Consider the following 18,523-nt stretch of genomic DNA (forward strand, 5'->3'; position numbering starts at 1 on the left):
CCACCCCCAAAAAAGGAAACAAAAAATATATAGAATTCATGATAATGGCTATGATGTACCAATGATGTGTTTGCAATGCATATGTATTATGTAGACACTGGAAAAAGAGTGACAAGGTTGAACTTTGTTGTTATTATGATAAATATTAATATTCTTTTGGTATCATTCCTACTGGTTGGTGTGTGTGTGTGTGTGTGTGTGTTGTGTGTGTGTGTGCGCGCATGCTCATCAAGGGCAGTGAGAATAATGTGAATAGTGTTTTATAACGAGTGTCTGTGTCATCAGTGCTCCCTCATTGGGCCTCACTTATCAAGTATTAAAACATGCATTGGTGTAATATAATACATTACAACTTCAAATGAGGTTGTTTTGGGAAAGATGTTTGGCATGCATGTATCATAAAATGAATGCATTTAACCAAAGCATTTACTGTAAACATTTTCCACACACCCTTGTTTTTCATCTTTTATTTAACACGATAGAAATGCGGATAAATGAGGCCCGTTGTCCATAAGCACATGCTTCTCAGTAAACCCAGACCTGTTTATTTTTTTAACACCACCACCCAAAGCCCAAGCTGTTCCTGCTGGCAGTGCCTTTTGTTTCACGTGCCCCTGTGTATCTCTGTAAGGTGTGTTTCAGCACACAGGTGCCTGAGTGTATGTATGGGTGCTTTTGCATGTGTGCAAATCTGTGTTTCTTGGGTGGTGTTGTATATGTCATTTTTCTTTCTTTCCCCTACCCTTGACACATTAGTCTTTCCATCAGCCCCTTGTGTGTGTGTGTGTGTGTGTGTGTGTGTGTGTGTGTGTGTGTGTGTGTGTGGTGCGTGTTATTTATTTCATGGTCCACCTCCTCCATATGAAATTATGTCAAGGATGTTGAGACTTAATGCTTTTTTTGGCAATTTATTTTGTTTTATTAGAAGAAGTGTGTACAAATATAGCAGTAGAACTGTACAGAATATTAAAATGAAATAAAAAGGTCATCCCTTTATTGAAAAGTTCTCATATTCTCATGTCTCTGTCTTCAGCATGGTTTCACTGAAGGCCATGGAGAACCTCTTCTGCATTCTGCAGAAAATCATTTAATGTAGGCCTTTATCACATCACATAAGATAATTTCTCACACAAGAAACTGTCTTTCTCAGAAAGTTGTACACCACAAGCTGTATCCTAGAATGATGCCTCTCAGTTGCCTTGACTGACAAAGGTTACAAAGAAGAAAGAACCTAAACAAGTTTCACCTCTCCATGTTGGTCGGTTCAGCAAAAGTTTCTTTGAGCTACAAACTGAACTCCAAGAAACCAATGTAGTGAGAATTGCTACAAAGCAATCAATAATTTGCTGTTATTACTGTAATTATGTGCACGTCATTATCATACTGTAGACAGTAAATTCAAGATTTTAGTGTATGTATGTATTTATTAATATCTTGTAAGAGAGACGGGTGTGCACCATTTAGTGTTGAAGAATGTGCCGTCCAGACGTGACTCAAGTAGAAAGTGCTGAGCTTTTCATGTTGTCCTCTGCACCAGAAGCCAACTTGTATTGCTTTCAAATCACCAGCAGGTGGCAATACCTCATCTAAACAAGTACTGTCAACATACAGAATGTAAGTTGTGTGTGTGTGTGTGTGTGTGTGTGTGTACATGTGCAGATGCATGTGCGTGTGATTTTGTTTTCATGCGTTCTGATATTCTTGACGTGATAAAACATTTATGGTCTGCAGTGACACTCACAGTTTTAAACAAAGCTTTGCCTGATATGGTCGTTTTTAGGCGGATTCTGTTTGCAAAGGGTGTTCAAAATGAGGTGTTAGGCCAATAATCCCACAGGTGTCAGTGTCTGTCACAGGCTCTGAGACCAAATAAAGCCAGAACCCCAAACCCCCCACAAGGACCTATAGGTAGCTTTGCACCTGGTACCATCTCTTGCTGTGGTTGTAAATTCACTGGCTGTGATTAGAGCGCCGCTTGGTCCACACACTGACACCTTGAACCGTTTTGGGAGGAAAGTGCAATAAGCAGATCAGTTTATAGGCATTGTCACCCTACTCTCTCTATACACCACCATCTAAGAATAATCAGCATGGCCGAGCCGGCCTTCAGGGCTGGCTGCTGCCCAGAGGGCTGCCTGAAACTGTGTCAGTATGCTTATTTATGGCAGCAAATATAGACAGACCCTTCTTCTCACCTCTGAGAAAGAGCTAAGATTAGCATCACCCTCTGCCCAGCATGTATCACTGTCTGAATTTAGCCCATTCCCCCTCTCATGCCTGCCCGGTCTCACTCGGTCTGTCCTCTGCCCTGCCCCTAACTATATCTAGCCCTGTATAGATCTCCATACCCTCTCCAGTTTCAGTCCACCGTTCAGCTTTCCTGGCGGGGAATGAAAAGTGATAACAGCACTGTGTGGGCCCTAGAGGATCAGGGTCCTCTTTGGCCTTGGGCTGCAGCTGGTGATTAGTTTCATTATTGATGAATCTGTCCATTTTTTATCAATACATTGTTTGGTCAATAAAATGTCAACAAATCGTGATAATCTCCCAAAAAACAAGTTGATGTCTTATTATTGCCTGACCAACAGTCCAAAACCCAAGAGAACTAAGAAAATCACCAACTACCTCTAAGAAGTCAGAGCCAGTGAATGTTTTGCTCTAAAAATTCATTCATTTTCTGCTGATCAACTACTTGATAAATTGAGCAATTTCTACTAATTTACCCCTTAGGTCTCAAACGGGCATCTGTGAAATAACTGGCATGTGGCTAAACATTTATAAAAATAGAGGGCTAATAAATTGGAACAAATGACCCTTTCAATGGTCAATGCATAATTTACTAATGCTTTACAGAACAGTTATAAGACATTAATAAGAACAACTATTTAGACTTAATTTGTCTTTTGTTTAGCTTTTTTTCATCAGGAAGACTCCTCCAATGCATTGTTTGATCTCTGATCCTTTGAAAAAGTGATGCAGAGCATGAACCAAAATTGATTTATGAACACGTTTATAACCATTTATTAACGCTTTATCAACATATATAGACCTAACGGCAGATGTGATCATTTAATACCCTTATTAATGACTTGACTTGACAATACACGCTGTATAGTACAGACACAGTAAAACAGAGCAAATTTACAGTATAATGCATGAGCACGTTCATGCAGAGCTCCAGTCGGACGCTGCGGGGCGCCCTTCTGCCTGTTGTCTGGATGCTCGCTAAGCTCCGCCCTGCTCCCGCCCTCCCTCCGCTCGCCTGCTGACTCCGGGCTCAGTGAAGACGCCCTTAGCAACAGCACACAGCTGCGTCGAATAAGATACTCGCACCGCAGAGAAGACGGATTAAACGCTGCCACTTTATTGCGCTGAGTACAGGTGAAGCTATTCTGCGAAGGCGATGTCCCGGTTGTTTCTTCAGTCGACATGGGGCTTGAGTACAGCTAGCGCGCTAGCCTATTTTGGCTAGCCATCCCCGAAGACGAGCGAGGCTGCCCCAAGCTGTCCCGAAGGAGGGCAAAATCCTGGGGGTTCAACGAGTGCTAGCATCGCTGTTTGCAAACTCCAAAGTCAGCTAACCGGGAATAAGCACGGGAATGGTGCTCTGGATCGACTTACTGTACCGACAGAGAAAGGCGAGGGGCACACGGGTCAGACCACCAAGCTGTAATATTTGGACTCAAACTATTTTTAACAGAGGGAGCGGCTCTCGGGCGGACGAGTGTTTTTGTGGCTGTGCGAGCTAGCTGGCTAGCTAACTGAGGGAAACGACCCCCACCGCCTGCTCAGGCTTTTCAAACAGCATCCAAGGCTAATGTTAGCCAGGGCGAGTGTGAGAGCACTAAACTGAATACACAGCTCTGTGGTTTTAATAAGACAAGGATAAATTACTATCAAAGCCAAGAAGAAAGCTAAATAACCCAGAGGAGAGAAACTAACTTGAGTTAGTTCAATCAAAACCACAAGTCAAGGGTTCTTGCCAAGCAGCAAAGTTGTAAATGCTATTCGCTAAGTTTCTCACGTGACTGTAGTTTAAATCTTTGTTTTTTTCCACTTTTTTATTCGTTATTTTTTTTTCTCACTTCGGATGCTGGCATCACATTTTAATTGCAATCATGATGATAATAAGCAGAAAACCAGAGGGCCCAATAGCAACAGGTAACCACAACAAAGTGTTGCAGTCTTTGTCACTGTGTTTCCTAAATGTGTTTGCTTTTGCAGATTCGGCGTTGAAGTGCAGCACTGCCAGCATGGCAGCTAAGTGTTTGTGGCATTAGTTTTGCAAATCCTCAAGCAACTCCCGGCGCTTACTGAAATATCCTGTGCCTAAAGTGTTTTTGTTCTTGGCTCGCGGTTTAAATGTCACGTCGTGTCATCCTGTGGACAGAGAGCGGACAGATGTAACGTTAGGTTATCTCGTCATAGTTTCACAAGACGCGGGTTGTAAACATGTTTTCTTTTGCTTTGCATCTCCATATCAATGACGAGACTTGTGTCTATGAATGTCTTGGAAGAGTGTCCAGGGAGCTCTGCGTTGTTTTTGTAAGCATTTATCGTCTTATTAAAGTTTGATAAGCCGTCGTGTTCATGTTAGCTACTTTTTACTGTTTTGGAATTTGTACCGTGACTGTCGGTATTGTTTCATATGTTTATTGGCACTGACCTCGTCTTTGTTTGCTTCCGCGTTGTGTGTTTTGGGTACTACCAATTTTTAAACGTGCATGTAAACTAGAAAATGTATATATTGTGACATTGCTCTCAAGCCTCTGCCAGATGCACCCTATGGTGTGCATTGGATGTATTGTCTGTAAGGAGACACTTTGTCCAGGATACCAGGAAGAGGAGGAGAAAAAAAAAAGTTGTGACTTTACCCCACTCACACGTTTCATGACACATGATCTGCTGTATGTGTGTTTGCTTGAACCTTGTTCTCTACCCTTTGCTGTGTAGAGGGGGATTTTCACATTGTGAAGAGCTGAAGGCCAGCTGGACGTAGTAGGCTGGATGTTTGAAGTTTGGGCTCTGTTTAATTTTTCCCCCCAGGAAAGTTTGCTTGGACAACAAAGTCAGACGCTGTGCAGAAAGTACTGAGCCCCCCTACTGAGTGATTAGGAGTTTGCAGAGGGCTAATGGGGTCTGTGCTTGCTAATATTGTGTGTGGAGCCCTAATGCCTCTGTTTGCTGTGCTGTGCAGGTCTAATGCATCAGTATCCAAGCAGCCGTTCTAATCTGTCCCGGAGCTGGACTGTTGACGAGCTAGGGACATGGGCTCTGACGCACCTGCACATGGTTACAACACTCTCAAGGGCTAATCAGAGAGAACACCAAACCTGCCACAGTTTTGGACTTTTGCTATGAGCTAACCCAACAAAACAGCTTGTAAATGGCTTATTCTAACAGGCAACTCAGCTGTATTTCAAGCTATTAGAGGTTGATACTGGCAGCTTTCTTCTATTGAAGTAGCGACTTGTGGGTATGCTAAATGACTGTTGAGATGAACAGCCGGCTTATGGAGGTGTGTCATTTGAGTAACCGGCTTCCTCCTACAGTCCCAAATGCTCCCTTCATCCATCTACTCTGTCTGTGTCATCTCACATTAGGTGTTTCGCTTGTTGCCACAGAGGTGAGCACCCACACACAGTACTATTGAATGACACGCACCCGCATCCTTCCATATGAGCTCTATTTCTGAGCACACCTGGTGTGTGCACTACATGACTCGGCCTGAATGGACAGATGGGCAGACGGAAAGATGCTGTCGTCACAGAGGCATCTGTTACCCCTATTAGGCCAATAATACCACTTGCAGCGCTAGCGATCTGGGACCCTAAGCCCTATCTAAGCTGGTCAGGTTGGAGCTCTGGCCTTGGATACAATGTATTGGACACAATAGATACAATGGACGTAACTGCTAATAATGGCCTTTTCACTGTAAATGTGGGTTAGGATGTTGTGGCAGCCAATGTGCATCCCCACTGGTCTGCAGAGATGAGTGCTGTGACGCTGTCCTGCTGAGGTTAGCTCTAGAGATTTGTTTGACCATACCAAAACCATTTGTTTTAGTCTCAAGGCAGCCATTGGACCTGGTAAGTTGATTGATGAAATAATCAGTGGTACTCTACCTGTTTTGAACAAACAAGGGATTGTCTGCCTCTGTGGAGATTAGATTTCATTCTGTAGGCGTTAACTCTGAACGTCATCGTCAGCCGTTATCCCTGAGTGCGTCTCTGTTGCAGATTTGATGATTCTACATTATCACACTGATTTACTTGTTCATCTTTGTTCCTCCAGCACGTCATGGCGACGGTCTCTATGACTCGTACATGAGGACAGACCACATCCTTAAAGACGAAGCAGATACAAACAGTCCGTCTGGGTTGCCCCCTATGCCCAAACACACAGTAAGTACACACACACACATACGCACAAAGGCAGTAAAGCTGTATTTCCTGTCCAGAAGCACGCTCTGTCTCCAGACATCCTGTTCCTCAGAGATATTCCCCACCCAGCCCTGTTCCCATTCACCATTTTTGCACCCCCGCTCCTTTCCTCAGTCTTGTTTGGAAGGGCGGGTAGCTTATGTCTTGTCTTATCTCTTATCTCCAACCTGTGTAATTCAGTCAGGTTTTTATGCCCTTCAATGAGAATAGCATGTGATCATGTGAGTAATATTGATTGACTGCCTGAGGGGACACAAGACTGTGTGCTGCAGCGGGCAATTCTCATGACTGTGTCAGATTAGCTGAAGTGAAGTAGCCATTTTGTCTCTCTGGCAAAAGTAAATGGAGAGATCCAACAGCAGTTACCAGCCTTGTGAACTTTTGTCATTTGAATGGGCAAAACAGTTCATTTTACAGTTCACAGGATGTACATTTACCAATGTACAGTATATTTACATACTGTATTGTCTCTATTTGCTTGATAAATGACTGCCTTGATCTGCTCGGACAAATGACTTGACCAAAGAACCAAGACAAAATTTTTGATCAGCAGGTCTGTGTGTAGTCATGCATATTTATGGGGATACCAGTAACTCTCATAAGATGCCGTTCATAGGCTTCAATAGTTGCTTTTTTTTTTAGTTTCTTCACTTTGAGATCTGGTAACAACTTGTGATGAGCATTTGTCTATTTAAACATATTTTACTTCATAGATTAATCATCACTTAAGAAATGTCAGCCGCAGACCTAGTGGGGTATCTTTCCGCTATGTTTGCCTCTCTGAAAAGCCCCTTTGGCAGAAAATGCACACGCACAGACAATGACACTCCACAACCTCCCACACCAGCCGAGGAGAAAAGGCTGGTTTCATATATTGTAAAGATTTATTGGGCTTGAAAATGTGACCCACAAACAAAATCACCAATCAACATTCTCCCCCTCCTCCCCTTCTTCTATCTCGCGTAATGCGCCATCAGAGGGCTGACACAGAGGTTAGGCCTAGTTTTCTATTCTAGCCCTGTCTCTTTTCCTTTGTATTTTCTGTCACGCTCACTGAGGTAATATCCTCCGTTGAACTGACAGTAGCTTGCCCCTGTTCAGCCTGTTGTAGTGTGCTCAGAGCTGCCTTGCACTCTATTAAAGCAATAAACTGATGTCATCCCTGTTTGTTAAAGGAAGGGACAAACTAATAAAATAAATTGCTGTCACACTGATTTCCAAGTCATAATCCAACATTAATGAGAGAGAGAGTGGACAGCTCTGCTCGGCACTACTACACAAACATCGGGTTTGTTATGTCTGTCATCCAACTTATATCTCTGCATGACCATGATTTGCTGATGTGTGTGACAAAGGTCTACATGTGAAGAATCTGTGACTGTGCTTGAACGTAGGAGAAAAGCATACTTAAGTGTATCTCTGACAGCAAAGAGATTAGCTCTTCTCCATCTGTTGCACCACGCAGATTTTCCCTCAGTTTTACCTGGTAGTAAAGAAGATTCAAGTTCTCTGGTTTTCATTTCCACCATTTGTCACTTTTAAAAAATGTTTTCTTTCTAATTGCGCCCCCCCCCCCTGCCCGGTCAATCAATAATCCATCACAGTTGGTGCTCCACATGTAGAAAGCTTTGATTTTTATGCCAGCATTTGTGTCTGTCTGTGTGTGTGTGTGTGGGTGAAGGGGCTCAATCAATGACATTCACTGTGTTTGTAGTACAGCTTTGGGACAACAGCTGCATGGGACCCTGGGTCAGCAGTAGGGCTGTTGTAATAAGTTAAGACTATATGGTTACATGTATGGAAACCCATCCCACATTCCACCTCTATTTAAGGACTCAAACTTACAACACAAACACACTCCAAGCTGAGTCCTCTTTCAGTGGAGCATGTCAACACTTACTTTTAATGTACGTTTCCTTGTTGTGTTATCTTCATCAGCTGACTTGGTTTCAGCCATAGACCTGCTCAGCTGTGTGCCGAAGCCAGGAGCTCCACAGGGCAGCATAGCGATCTAATGGGAGAAAAGAAAACATTGGGTCCAAAAATGGGTGAAACCACGCTGCCATTGAAATAAGAAGTGTTCATGTGAAAGAGAGACAGCTAGACAGACCCAGTGAATATGCCTGTGTGTCTGTATATAGGAAGGCCACGCTGAGTTTATGTCAGTGTGTCTTATTAACAGCCGCATTGCTTCTATAGTTTAAGAGTATAATCTAACTTTAATGACTGTCATTTCCCTTGTGCTCCATAATCTTGTGGAGGGCTCTTTCCGCTGGTAAGAGAGAGAAGAGAGGGAGTGAGGAGGAATGAATTCCTGGGGTTGCTGAAACGAAGCTGCTTACTGGCAGGCGAGAGCCAGACTAGAGCTTTCCTGAAACGTTTCTAACCTTTCAGGTCATTTGTGGACAAATATGTTCAGAATGGATTGCAAAATGTATAGTGATTGTTTGGTCCAGACACAAATGCAATCCCTGTTGCTCATTTGGAATTAAATTTCTTTTTGTTTTGTGCACAGTCTTTGTGCTAATCTACAACAGCAGAGTTGTAAGTTTTAGTGACAATGGTCAGCCACCAGCAGTCATATTGCACCCCAATCAAAATATTCCAATCCTGTCAAGAAGTTAAATGCTGGACTAATGGACAAATTAAAAGATTATTGCAATCCTGAGCCAAAGATTGCGTAACCTTTGACCTAATGGCTAACAGCTAGCAAACAAGGAGGCGGGGTTTGGGTCATTTTGCATGACTTATGGTTGGAGGTGGGCCTGTTATTCCGAATTTCCTACCAGACGGGATCTAGATCCAGTTGTGCTGGTTCACCTACTGCTTGCTGCATCTCTGCTGATGGCTCACTGCCCGTGACTTTGAAGTTAGAAAATGATATTGAGGCCAGCATTAAACAAACCCTGAGCTTGAGCTGCTAACTAGTTTTACTTGTGTTTGTGGGATCAGTCATGAGTTCATAATATATCCAGAGGGTGCCATTATCAGTTTTTTATTTATGTAATCCCTCGTCTTTGCTTGCAAAATGAAAGACATGTTTATTTTACTAACTTTATTTTATATCATTATACATGAAATATCCACTTGATTCAAGCCAACAAAGAAATATTTTGTGCATGACTATGTTTAGTTGCCTCTGTTTGTCTTCAAGTAGCTCCTGTTGTGCACAGTGTCACTAGTTTGTAGATAGACACACACTCACAAAAACCGAGAGGTTCTCTCTTCACTCTATTGAATACATTCATACTACACAATAAACTACATGTCTACACAATGATGTACAATATGTACACTCTATTCATAGACTGAATAAGCTCCTGTGGAGTGTTTACCAAATGTTTTTTCTAATGGCTTTCTTTTTGTCCATTGTTTGTCCGTCTGTCTGTCTCTCTCCTTCCTCTAATAGGTTGTCAGTAACAAGACTGTAATGAGGGATCAGGTAACTGTGCGAGGTGGCCAGCTGAAGGTCAAGTACCTATATGAAGACTCCACCAACAACCGAAAGATCAATGCCATAACCACAGCAACCACCCAGAACAGTGGGACCACTGGTCAGACACCCAGTAAACCTGTCCCGGTCTCCAGCCTGTCCAAGGAGCGCAGTGTAGACAGGTGAGAAAGATATGCACACAAAGACCCCAAAAGAACTTAAAAACATTTTTCAAAGCATGTTAAGTGGCCAAAAACTGACCATGTTTCTGTCATGCTTGTTTTCTGCAGCACTGAATCCAGTAAGGGCTCCAGTGAATCCTCCGGCCCACACGGAGTTGGGAATGGAGGGAACAGTGGGAAGCTGTGCGGCCCTCTGACTCCTGACCAGGCTCTGAGACTGTACCGATCTCAACTGACCACCCTGGAGCAGACAGAGATCCACTCTTACCCAGACATCTACTTCGTGGGACCCAATGCCAAGAAGAGGCCTGCCGTTGCTGGAGGCAACAACAACTGTGGCTACGATGATGAGCAGGGAGGATACATTAATGTCCCCCATGACCACCTGGCTTACCGCTACGAGTTCCTCAAGGTCAGACACTTACATTGTGATAGTGTCAGTGTTTGTAGGCTATCACAGTTACCGTTGAGTGTCTGTAAAACTTCATAATGTTTTAGCTAACCCAGTTTTTGTCTCCTTCTCTTTTGCCCTGTGCAGATTATTGGTAAAGGTAGCTTTGGCCAAGTGGCTAAGGTATACGACCACAAACTGCAGCAGCACCTGGCTCTGAAAATGGTGCGCAACGAGAAGCGCTTCCACCGGCAGGCGCAAGAGGAGATCCGCATCCTGGAGCACCTGCGCAAGCAGGATCGTAATGGCACCATGAATGTTGTGCACATGCTTGAAAACTTCACCTTCCGCAACCATATCTGCATGACCTTTGAGCTGCTGAGCATGAACTTGTATGAGCTTATCAAGCGCAACAAGTTCCAGGGCTTCAGCCTGCCACTGGTCAGGAAGTTTGCACACTCCATCCTGCAGTGCCTGGAGGCCCTGAGCAGGCACAGAATCATCCACTGTGACCTCAAGCCAGAGAACATCCTGCTCAAACAGCAGGGACGCAGTGGCATCAAGGTAGGACAGTGGGCACATTCATGGTTGGCCTGTGAAACTGTGTACAAGCCCTATAACAGGTTTTGTACATGATGTGTATGATGTTCACTCATACAATTCTTTCCTCTCCTGTGTCTGCAGGTGATTGACTTTGGCTCCAGCTGTTTTGAACACCAGCGGGTATACACCTACATCCAGTCCCGTTTCTATCGAGCTCCAGAGGTGATCCTTGGTTCACGTTACGGGCTTGCTATTGATATGTGGAGCTTCGGCTGCATACTGGCTGAGCTGCTGACTGGCTACCCCCTGTTCCCCGGCGAGGACGAGGGCGACCAGTTGGCCTGTGTCATGGAGCTGCTGGGCATGCCTCCGCAGAAGATCCTGGAGCAGGCTAAAAGGGCAAAGAACTTCATCAACTCTAAGGGCCACCCGCGCTACTGTGGAGCCAACACGCTGCCCACGGGGGCCACCGTGCTGACGGGGTCTCGCTCTCGCCGCGGCAAGATGAGAGGTCCTCCAGGTAGCAAGGAATGGAGTGCTGCGCTCAAGGGCTGCGAAGACCCCACCTTTACTGACTTCATAAAGAAGTGTTTGGACTGGGACCCCTCGTCTCGTCTCACCCCTAGCCAGGCCCTCAGACACCCTTGGCTGTATCGGCGTCTACCCAAGCCCCTACCTGGGACCGATAAGAGCCAAGGGGCCACGGTGAAACGGCTCCCCGAGCACCACAGCACCTCCTTCCCCTCTATCCTGGCCAAAGGGGGGCCTGGCTTAGGCACCACAGCTGCCAACAACAAACTGAGGAGCAACATGATGGGAGATTCTGGGGAGGCCATACCTCTTCGCACGGTCCTCCCCAAACTTGTCTCTTAGAGAGAGAGAGTCCTGTAATCTCCTCTCTCCTTCCACTTCTTCCTCCTCTGCTCTCCTCAGGAGGAGTCAGACACCTGGAGAAAGTGGAGCCTAGGTTTTAAAACTTGTTTGATTGTTCTTTTATTTGTTTTCTACTGAGAGGTGTCGACACCCCAGTTCCTGGTTTTTAATATTAGCTGAACAGAGAAAGAGAGAGAGAGACAATAAAAGAAACACAGAAGTTTTTATACAGAGGATTTCCTTGAGCGGCTGTGGGATTTCTGTATACAGCCATTGATGAGGTTTGATTTAGATGATGCTTTTTAAAAAACCTTCCTCGTGTGAGTGGACAGCTTGGTAAATGAGCAAATGTTTTTAAACCTGCGTGTGTTCTCACGTGAGTGTTGTGTTTTAGTAAAAACACACTCAAGCACACCTGCACTGTCACTTGCCTCACTTCACACTCTTTCTTAACACTCAGAGGATGCCACCCTTTCTTGGGAAGTGTTTATATGAGCGAAACTTGAAAAGGGCTACAGAAATTACTCTTATCAGGATAGAGTTAGCAAGCAAAGAGTTGTTCAGCCAACATGTTTAAATAGAGAGAAAAAAAGAATCATGCTCTCGAGTTTGGGCCCTGCACACACTGACACAGTTATCCCTCATATATACAAAATATATGCCTTTACACAGGTCATGAGGGATTTGGCATTATGTAGTGAATGATTAGGAAAACATTTTTTTATAGCAATAAGTCTTCACTTCTTTGTCTTTTCTAATTGCGCTCTTTTTCTACCTTTCCTGATCCCTGGTGCTTGCATGTCAGCTCAATATGTGACGCTAGTATGTGTGTGTGTGCTTTGTGGTGCTACTGTGGGAGACGTTGAGAGGGCTGTAGGACAACCTATTTACAGCCCCCTTCTCCTCCCAACTCCCCCATATGAGTGAAAAGAGGGGGGGCTGGGTAGGACAGTAGCTCCACTCGAACTGTCACAAAGGTGTCACCGTCACACTCGGTACTTCACAAACTGGTTTGAGTGAGACTGCCGTGTGAGGCTGGCTCACATAAACTGATAAATATAGAGGAGAGCTGCAAGTCATTGCACATACACACCTGTGGGGTGGAAAGTTGGCTTCGGAAAGTTTTAAAGTTTGTATGGATGTCACCTGCCCATGCCCCTAATTGGCTGCTGTGATTGTTGGCAGTGGTGCATTAATCCTAATGCAAGAATAGTGCAAGGTGAGAGAGATTATAGGCTAAAATGAAGGACAGTATGTTTAATATGAGCCAAGTCCTTTTGTCTTTCAGGGGGAGGTGTAGAGGAGTTGACAGGACGGGCCAGTGACAAAGAAAGGTTTTTATGGTACTGAAGAAAGAAGTGTTTCTCAGGGAGACATACTTGATACATCCCTTAATCTTATATTAACTGTGTTCCACTTACAGTCCTCAGTCCCGACTACGGATGAACATGCATGCAGTTCTGTCCACTGAGAGCGAGAGAATGCATATACGAAGGGGGTCTGCATGCTCCACAATCTGACCTAGATTCTCTCTCCTCCCCCACCACCTCTTTCTCTCTCATTTTTTTTCTCTCCCTCTGTCTCATGTAGGGCAGGGAACCTCTTAAACTCACACCTACATAGTGAATTATGGTGCTGTCCAAAACGCACACACACAGACACGCACACGGAAAGACGTCAGGTGCATGTTGTATGGACCACACCGCTCAAAGAGTTCTTTCTCTCGTCCCTTGTTTTCCGAAGTGAAACTTGTCAGGGATTTCTACTCTGTCTCCATTTTTTTTTTTATAGAAGTGGTTTCTAATTGCTATTCAAGTCCAGAATATCAGAGGATGAAAAATGCAAAAGAGGAAAAAGAGAAAGTTGTATACTGTCATGTTGTACTAGTGGTGTGCGTTAGTAAGAGGGTGTTTGGTGTTCCAGCATGAAATCACAACCTGTTATCAGACTGAGTGACTATGAGAAGAGAAACTGTACAGTAACCAAATGAAGTTGTGATAGTTTCTTTTTCTAAAGAAAATAAAAATGATTATTAACTGAAATGTGCTCCTCTGGGTTGATTTCTGTATATATTTTGGTATTGACAAAACAAATTCAGAAGTTCAAAGTTAAATCTGTTTAACATGCAGCATGAAGCAAACATTCCCTTTTTTCCAGTCCAAAACATACTGCCCACAGATTCGAGTGCCAGATAGATTTTCTGGTCAATACTGAGAAAAGCTCTGTTTTCTGGGGAGATTTTGCAGAGATAATGGATGAAAGAGAAACCTCAATTCAGATCATCAGTGCTCACTTGTCACCGAACCTGAAACTCATGTAGCCAGTGGTTACAGTGTTGTTTTTGCTATTTGACACCTGGGGCCTGTGTTATGAAACAAAAGTGTGCCTCCAGACGGCCCCCGGTTCAGTTGGTGTGATGAATCCCTATAAAGTGAATTGGATTTCAGCCTGCGATTAGGTTACAGATTCAGCGAACTCTGGGACACTGATGAGTCAGTGGCCTGTGGCGTAACTTCAAGGCAGCGTGTGATACTGACACTGCCCTGTTGTTATGCCCCTCTATGAAAGTCGTGAAAAATAAAGAAGAGACTGAACAAAGCGTGTAACATATGTGTGAAAATTCTCACTCATCCAGGGTTAGAGTATATCTAGAAGTGCTTAGTCAAAGGCCACTTTTGCCTTTGAGTGACATAACACTTCTATATAGTGAAACAAAGGATATGTAACAGAAATAATACTTCGATTTGCTTCTGATTTTCTTTCCAAAGGTGTCGCAGCAGGGCAGACACAGCTGCAGCTGATGACATTAATGACAGATGCAGGTTTGTTGACAGTGAGCTTATGAACAAGCGCTGACAATAGTTGGTATTGTTGTCAATTTATAGCTGCAGCTGCATCTCCCCTGCTGTGACATGTGAAGCAGGTCTGATGGGTGTGTAATGATGTCACTTCCAGTCACCAGTAAGTGATCGCAGGTGCTCAACTGCACCCCTCCACATTTAGGACGGGCTCCTTGAAAATCAAATCACTCTAGTGTCCTGCCCCTGCACTAGCCATATTTATCTTCTTTTTCCAAGATTATTTTAGCATCTACCGGTGAAAGTACTTTGCACCTCCTTGTAATGCGTCTCTGGTTTGTGTCCTGAGCAGGTGTACATCTATGTAAGAGAGTGGAGAAAGATTGAGGATGACTATCCAGTAATAATGACGGTACACTGATGATTCATGGATGTTTACACTCTCAGGCTCGTGCCCTGAAGGAAGAAAAAGTCAGGTATACACGCAACAGGAGGAGGAGGAGGAACCGGTTGAGCAACATCGCCTACTGAAGAAGACGAGGGAGAGAGAGAGAGAGAGGTGAGTGGGTGGTTGGCTATGTGTAGGGTAATTTTAACCCAGGTGTTTAAACGCCAGCTGATCTTGAAAGTATGAAGGAAACATGGTGGTAAAATGACGTGGGTATCGCTGTTTCTCATCAGCCTGGGCGTGTCTCACTCTTTCCATCAGCAGCGAGCCAGCGTGCCCTCATTAACATTGATTCAAATGTCTATGAGATCAGGATGAAGAAACAAGTAAGCAGACAATGTGTGAGAGCAGACGGATAATCCTGTTTTTGGCTAGCTTAACAGTGCTTGAGCTTTAAAGTGAAGTAGATAAGTAAAGTGAAGTGCCTTTATATTGTTCTATGAATCTGTCTTTATACAATAGTGATGCTATTCTGATATTTGCTCCATGGAAGATTATATCTTGGATCTAGTTTTTATATATATATATATATATATATATATATATATATATTCATGACTTCCTCTCAAAATCATGCCAACTACATTACAGTAAGTTGTTTTTAAATCTAAATGATCTAGATCAATCCCATTAGACACCAATCCAGTCCCCTTCTGACCATATGGTCTAAAGCTCACACGTCCCTACAGCCCCTTTGGCACACTGACTTCTATTCTCTGAACCACACACACAGAGAGATAAGACAGTGTTTCCCTTCTCCTCTCCTCTCCTCTCTCCTTTATGTGAGAACGAGTCTAAGCCTTCAGACCATACGGAGCCACAGCAGGATTTCTGGTCACGAGCGTGGAGAGAGGAGGGGCAGAGTGGTGACAGCTCTCTGATTACCACGCAGGTTAACAAATCTTGAACTGCCATGTTGCTCCATGTCCGGCTCAAAGTGTAAACATCTCTGTCTATCTCTATTCCCTCTGTTTTCTTGTTGATGTTGTCAGGTAAGATACCTGTGATTAGATGGGATTAGTTATATACTTTTCCTGCAGTCAGCTGCTGTCAAGAGACTTTGTTTGAGACTAACAACAAACTTCTGGTGCTATCTAGCCATGCAGATAGTTTTGGTTTTATCCATCCTGTTGTTGAGATTTCTGCCTCCACCCCATTAAAATGTAGGTGAATAGAATTTAGTGACTAATTGTGTTTAAACAGTTCAATAGTGATATGTCTGTCCAGAAACAATGTTACACCGGATTGCACCAACATCTCGCTGGTCTTCACTGGAGCTACTTCCTACCGAAGAAATAATCTCTAAGAAAAGTGTTGAAACTGTGTACGTTATACCAAGCAAGGTAAACAAGAAAATGTGTTTTCAACCCTTTCATTTTATATATTTTATATGTGTATTAGTTTACCTAAGCTACTGGCTGTACATTTTAGCATTTTGTCTTTGATTGGGACCATTAACTAGGACAAAAGTGGCCAGAATTTGGAATTTAAACGCAAATGTTTTGTGAAATGTTGTTGTGTTTTGACCCTCAGGGGTGTTTCTGTCTCAAGGGCACCGTGAAAGAGCCTCCACTAGTTCTTTATCACTGTCCCGGCTTCTTTTCTAGATGATGGAACCAAAAAAACAAACAACGCTCTTTTAATCTTGCCGTTTAAGAGCAGAAATCTGCATGATTGTTACTTCCACTGCGTTGGATATGTTAAGGTATATTTTGCTTGTACCACAAAGGCTCCAAAAGCGTCTTCAAAAAAATATGCTAACTTTGTACTTTGTACTTTTCTTCGTTCTTCTTGAACTTGAAGGATTTCCCTGAGGGCTGGCAGTGCTTATATCATATTTTGTTTGTTCACAGATTTGCAAGTCAGAAAAAAAATCTTTATGTGGTTTGTTTGATGTCACTGGAAGCTCTGTCGTGATGCACCAGAGGAACTCGTGATGTCTGGACTGAAGCTTCAACCAGAACAGTGACTCAGCGCTCCAACGCAGGGTCCTCTTCACTTCACTCCTTCATTTACACAAGCCTTTTTTTTTGTGCTTGATCTTGGAACGGACAATACAGTCACACACACACACAACTATAAACACACAGAGTGCTGGGTCACAGAGTGCAGACACACACCAGAGCTATGTGTGTCGTCTGGCTTCGGTCCACTGGGACAGCTGAGGTACGAACCAGGCGATGGAAGCAGCAGGAGAATGCCACATTAGTCCCCCTGTTGCACACATACACACACACACACACACACACACACACACACACACACACACACACACAAAAAGAGAGACAACACGTCCCCACATGCACAAAAGCAGACCACAGCCTACTATTCCTTACTCTTATGCACACAATGACACACTCACAGCTGAGCGCACACTAGTCACACACACACACACAGATTCACAGCTGAGCACATGTCTATACTGGCTGAACAGATGCAGATCGTTGGGAGAGGTGGGGTTGTGCTTCAGGAACATTTGCCCACCCAACCCACCAATCTACATTCCACACAGACTGCATGGCAGAGGAGCTGTGCATGTGTGCATGCTGGGTGATTTTTTTTTTTTTGCAGAAGGCATTTTGTTGAGACCTTTAACTTCATCTTACTGGTGGAAACCTCAGCTGCCCGTCTCCTCCTACAGTTACTGTATTTGCTGCCTGCATATGCAGCCCCCCCATATTTAGGTTTTCAGTTTCCCTGTCTTGTTTACATGCCCCGGCTGGGTCACAGTTGGGACTGGAATAGAGGATGACTCATCCCCTGTCTACAGAGATGAATCTGACTGTCTGTCTGTTTGTCTATATGTGCATGTGTTTTTGTGTGTGTAAGTTCACATGTTTTTATGGTTGTGTCTTTGCAGCTCTCTTATAGCCTCGAGGTAGCAGGTCTGCATAGCAACACTCTGGGAAGAAGCTCCAAGGGCACATTAAAGTGCTCATTTTGCAATATCTGTGAACCCACCTACTCAAAAGCTCTGCAGTTATTTTCCACTGTCTGTTCTTCTGCGACTGTTTAAAATGAAGAGGCGGATGAATATATTTATTATAAAACTATTCTTGTGATTGATCAAAAATATAGTTTCATAATAACCCATGAATTGGTTGTTTTGCACGCACAAAAACAATCCTGCGATTTGCACCTTTTTATTGCTTTCTGAGCCATAAAAAAACAATGAAAACTGAATTAACATCTGATACATCTCTCTTTCTACATCTCCATGTCATGCTCCAGCCCTATTTTTCCTTTAGCAACTGCAGTGTAAGGCAAGGCAAGGCAAGGCAGGTATGTTTGTAAAGCACCTTTCAACAAGTGCTTTTCATAAGCCATAAAAAGGCAATAAAACAAGATATAAAAGAAACACAAGTCAACATCATAATACACATATTTTATATAACAGGATTTTGAAAGAGTG

General features: G+C 43.7%; 1 protein-coding gene across 2 annotated transcripts; it reads left to right on the forward strand.

The window, feature by feature from the left end:
• The first annotated feature begins 3,366 nt into the window (after positions 1-3,366).
• dyrk3 (dual specificity tyrosine phosphorylation regulated kinase 3) lies at positions 3,367-13,907 on the forward strand. 2 transcript variants are annotated; one of them, XM_070902851.1, is made up of 7 exons: positions 3,367-4,161; positions 6,295-6,408; positions 9,203-9,210; positions 9,868-10,058; positions 10,167-10,470; positions 10,597-11,013; positions 11,134-13,907. In XM_070902851.1, exons 1-7 carry the CDS (start codon positions 4,119-4,121, stop codon positions 11,863-11,865), a joined length of 1,809 nt encoding a protein of 602 aa, XP_070758952.1. In that variant the 5' UTR covers positions 3,367-4,118; the 3' UTR covers positions 11,866-13,907. The 2 variants fall into 2 exon arrangements, with proteins under 2 accessions (XP_070758952.1, XP_070758951.1); XM_070902850.1 differs by lacking the exon at positions 9,203-9,210 and having other exon boundaries at positions 6,295-6,404; positions 9,853-10,058.
• The last annotated feature ends 4,616 nt before the right edge of the window (positions 13,908-18,523 follow it).

This window comes from Enoplosus armatus, chromosome 3 (assembly GCF_043641665.1).
Source record: "Enoplosus armatus isolate fEnoArm2 chromosome 3, fEnoArm2.hap1, whole genome shotgun sequence".
Taxonomy (NCBI): Eukaryota; Metazoa; Chordata; class Actinopteri; order Centrarchiformes; family Enoplosidae; genus Enoplosus; species Enoplosus armatus.

What these genes read in the sequence shown, in the direction of transcription:
- dyrk3 (XM_070902850.1), top strand. Translation starts at nt 4,119, where the DNA reads ATGATGATAATAAGCAGAAAACCAGAGGGCCCAATAGCAACAG. An exon ending in AGAGGGCCCAATAGCAACAG is followed by an intron (nt 4,162 to 6,294) that starts GTAACCACAACA and finishes TTGTTCCTCCAG; the next exon opens with CACGTCATGGCGACGGTCTC. An exon ending in ACCGCTACGAGTTCCTCAAG is followed by an intron (nt 10,471 to 10,596) that starts GTCAGACACTTA and finishes TGCCCTGTGCAG; the next exon opens with ATTATTGGTAAAGGTAGCTT.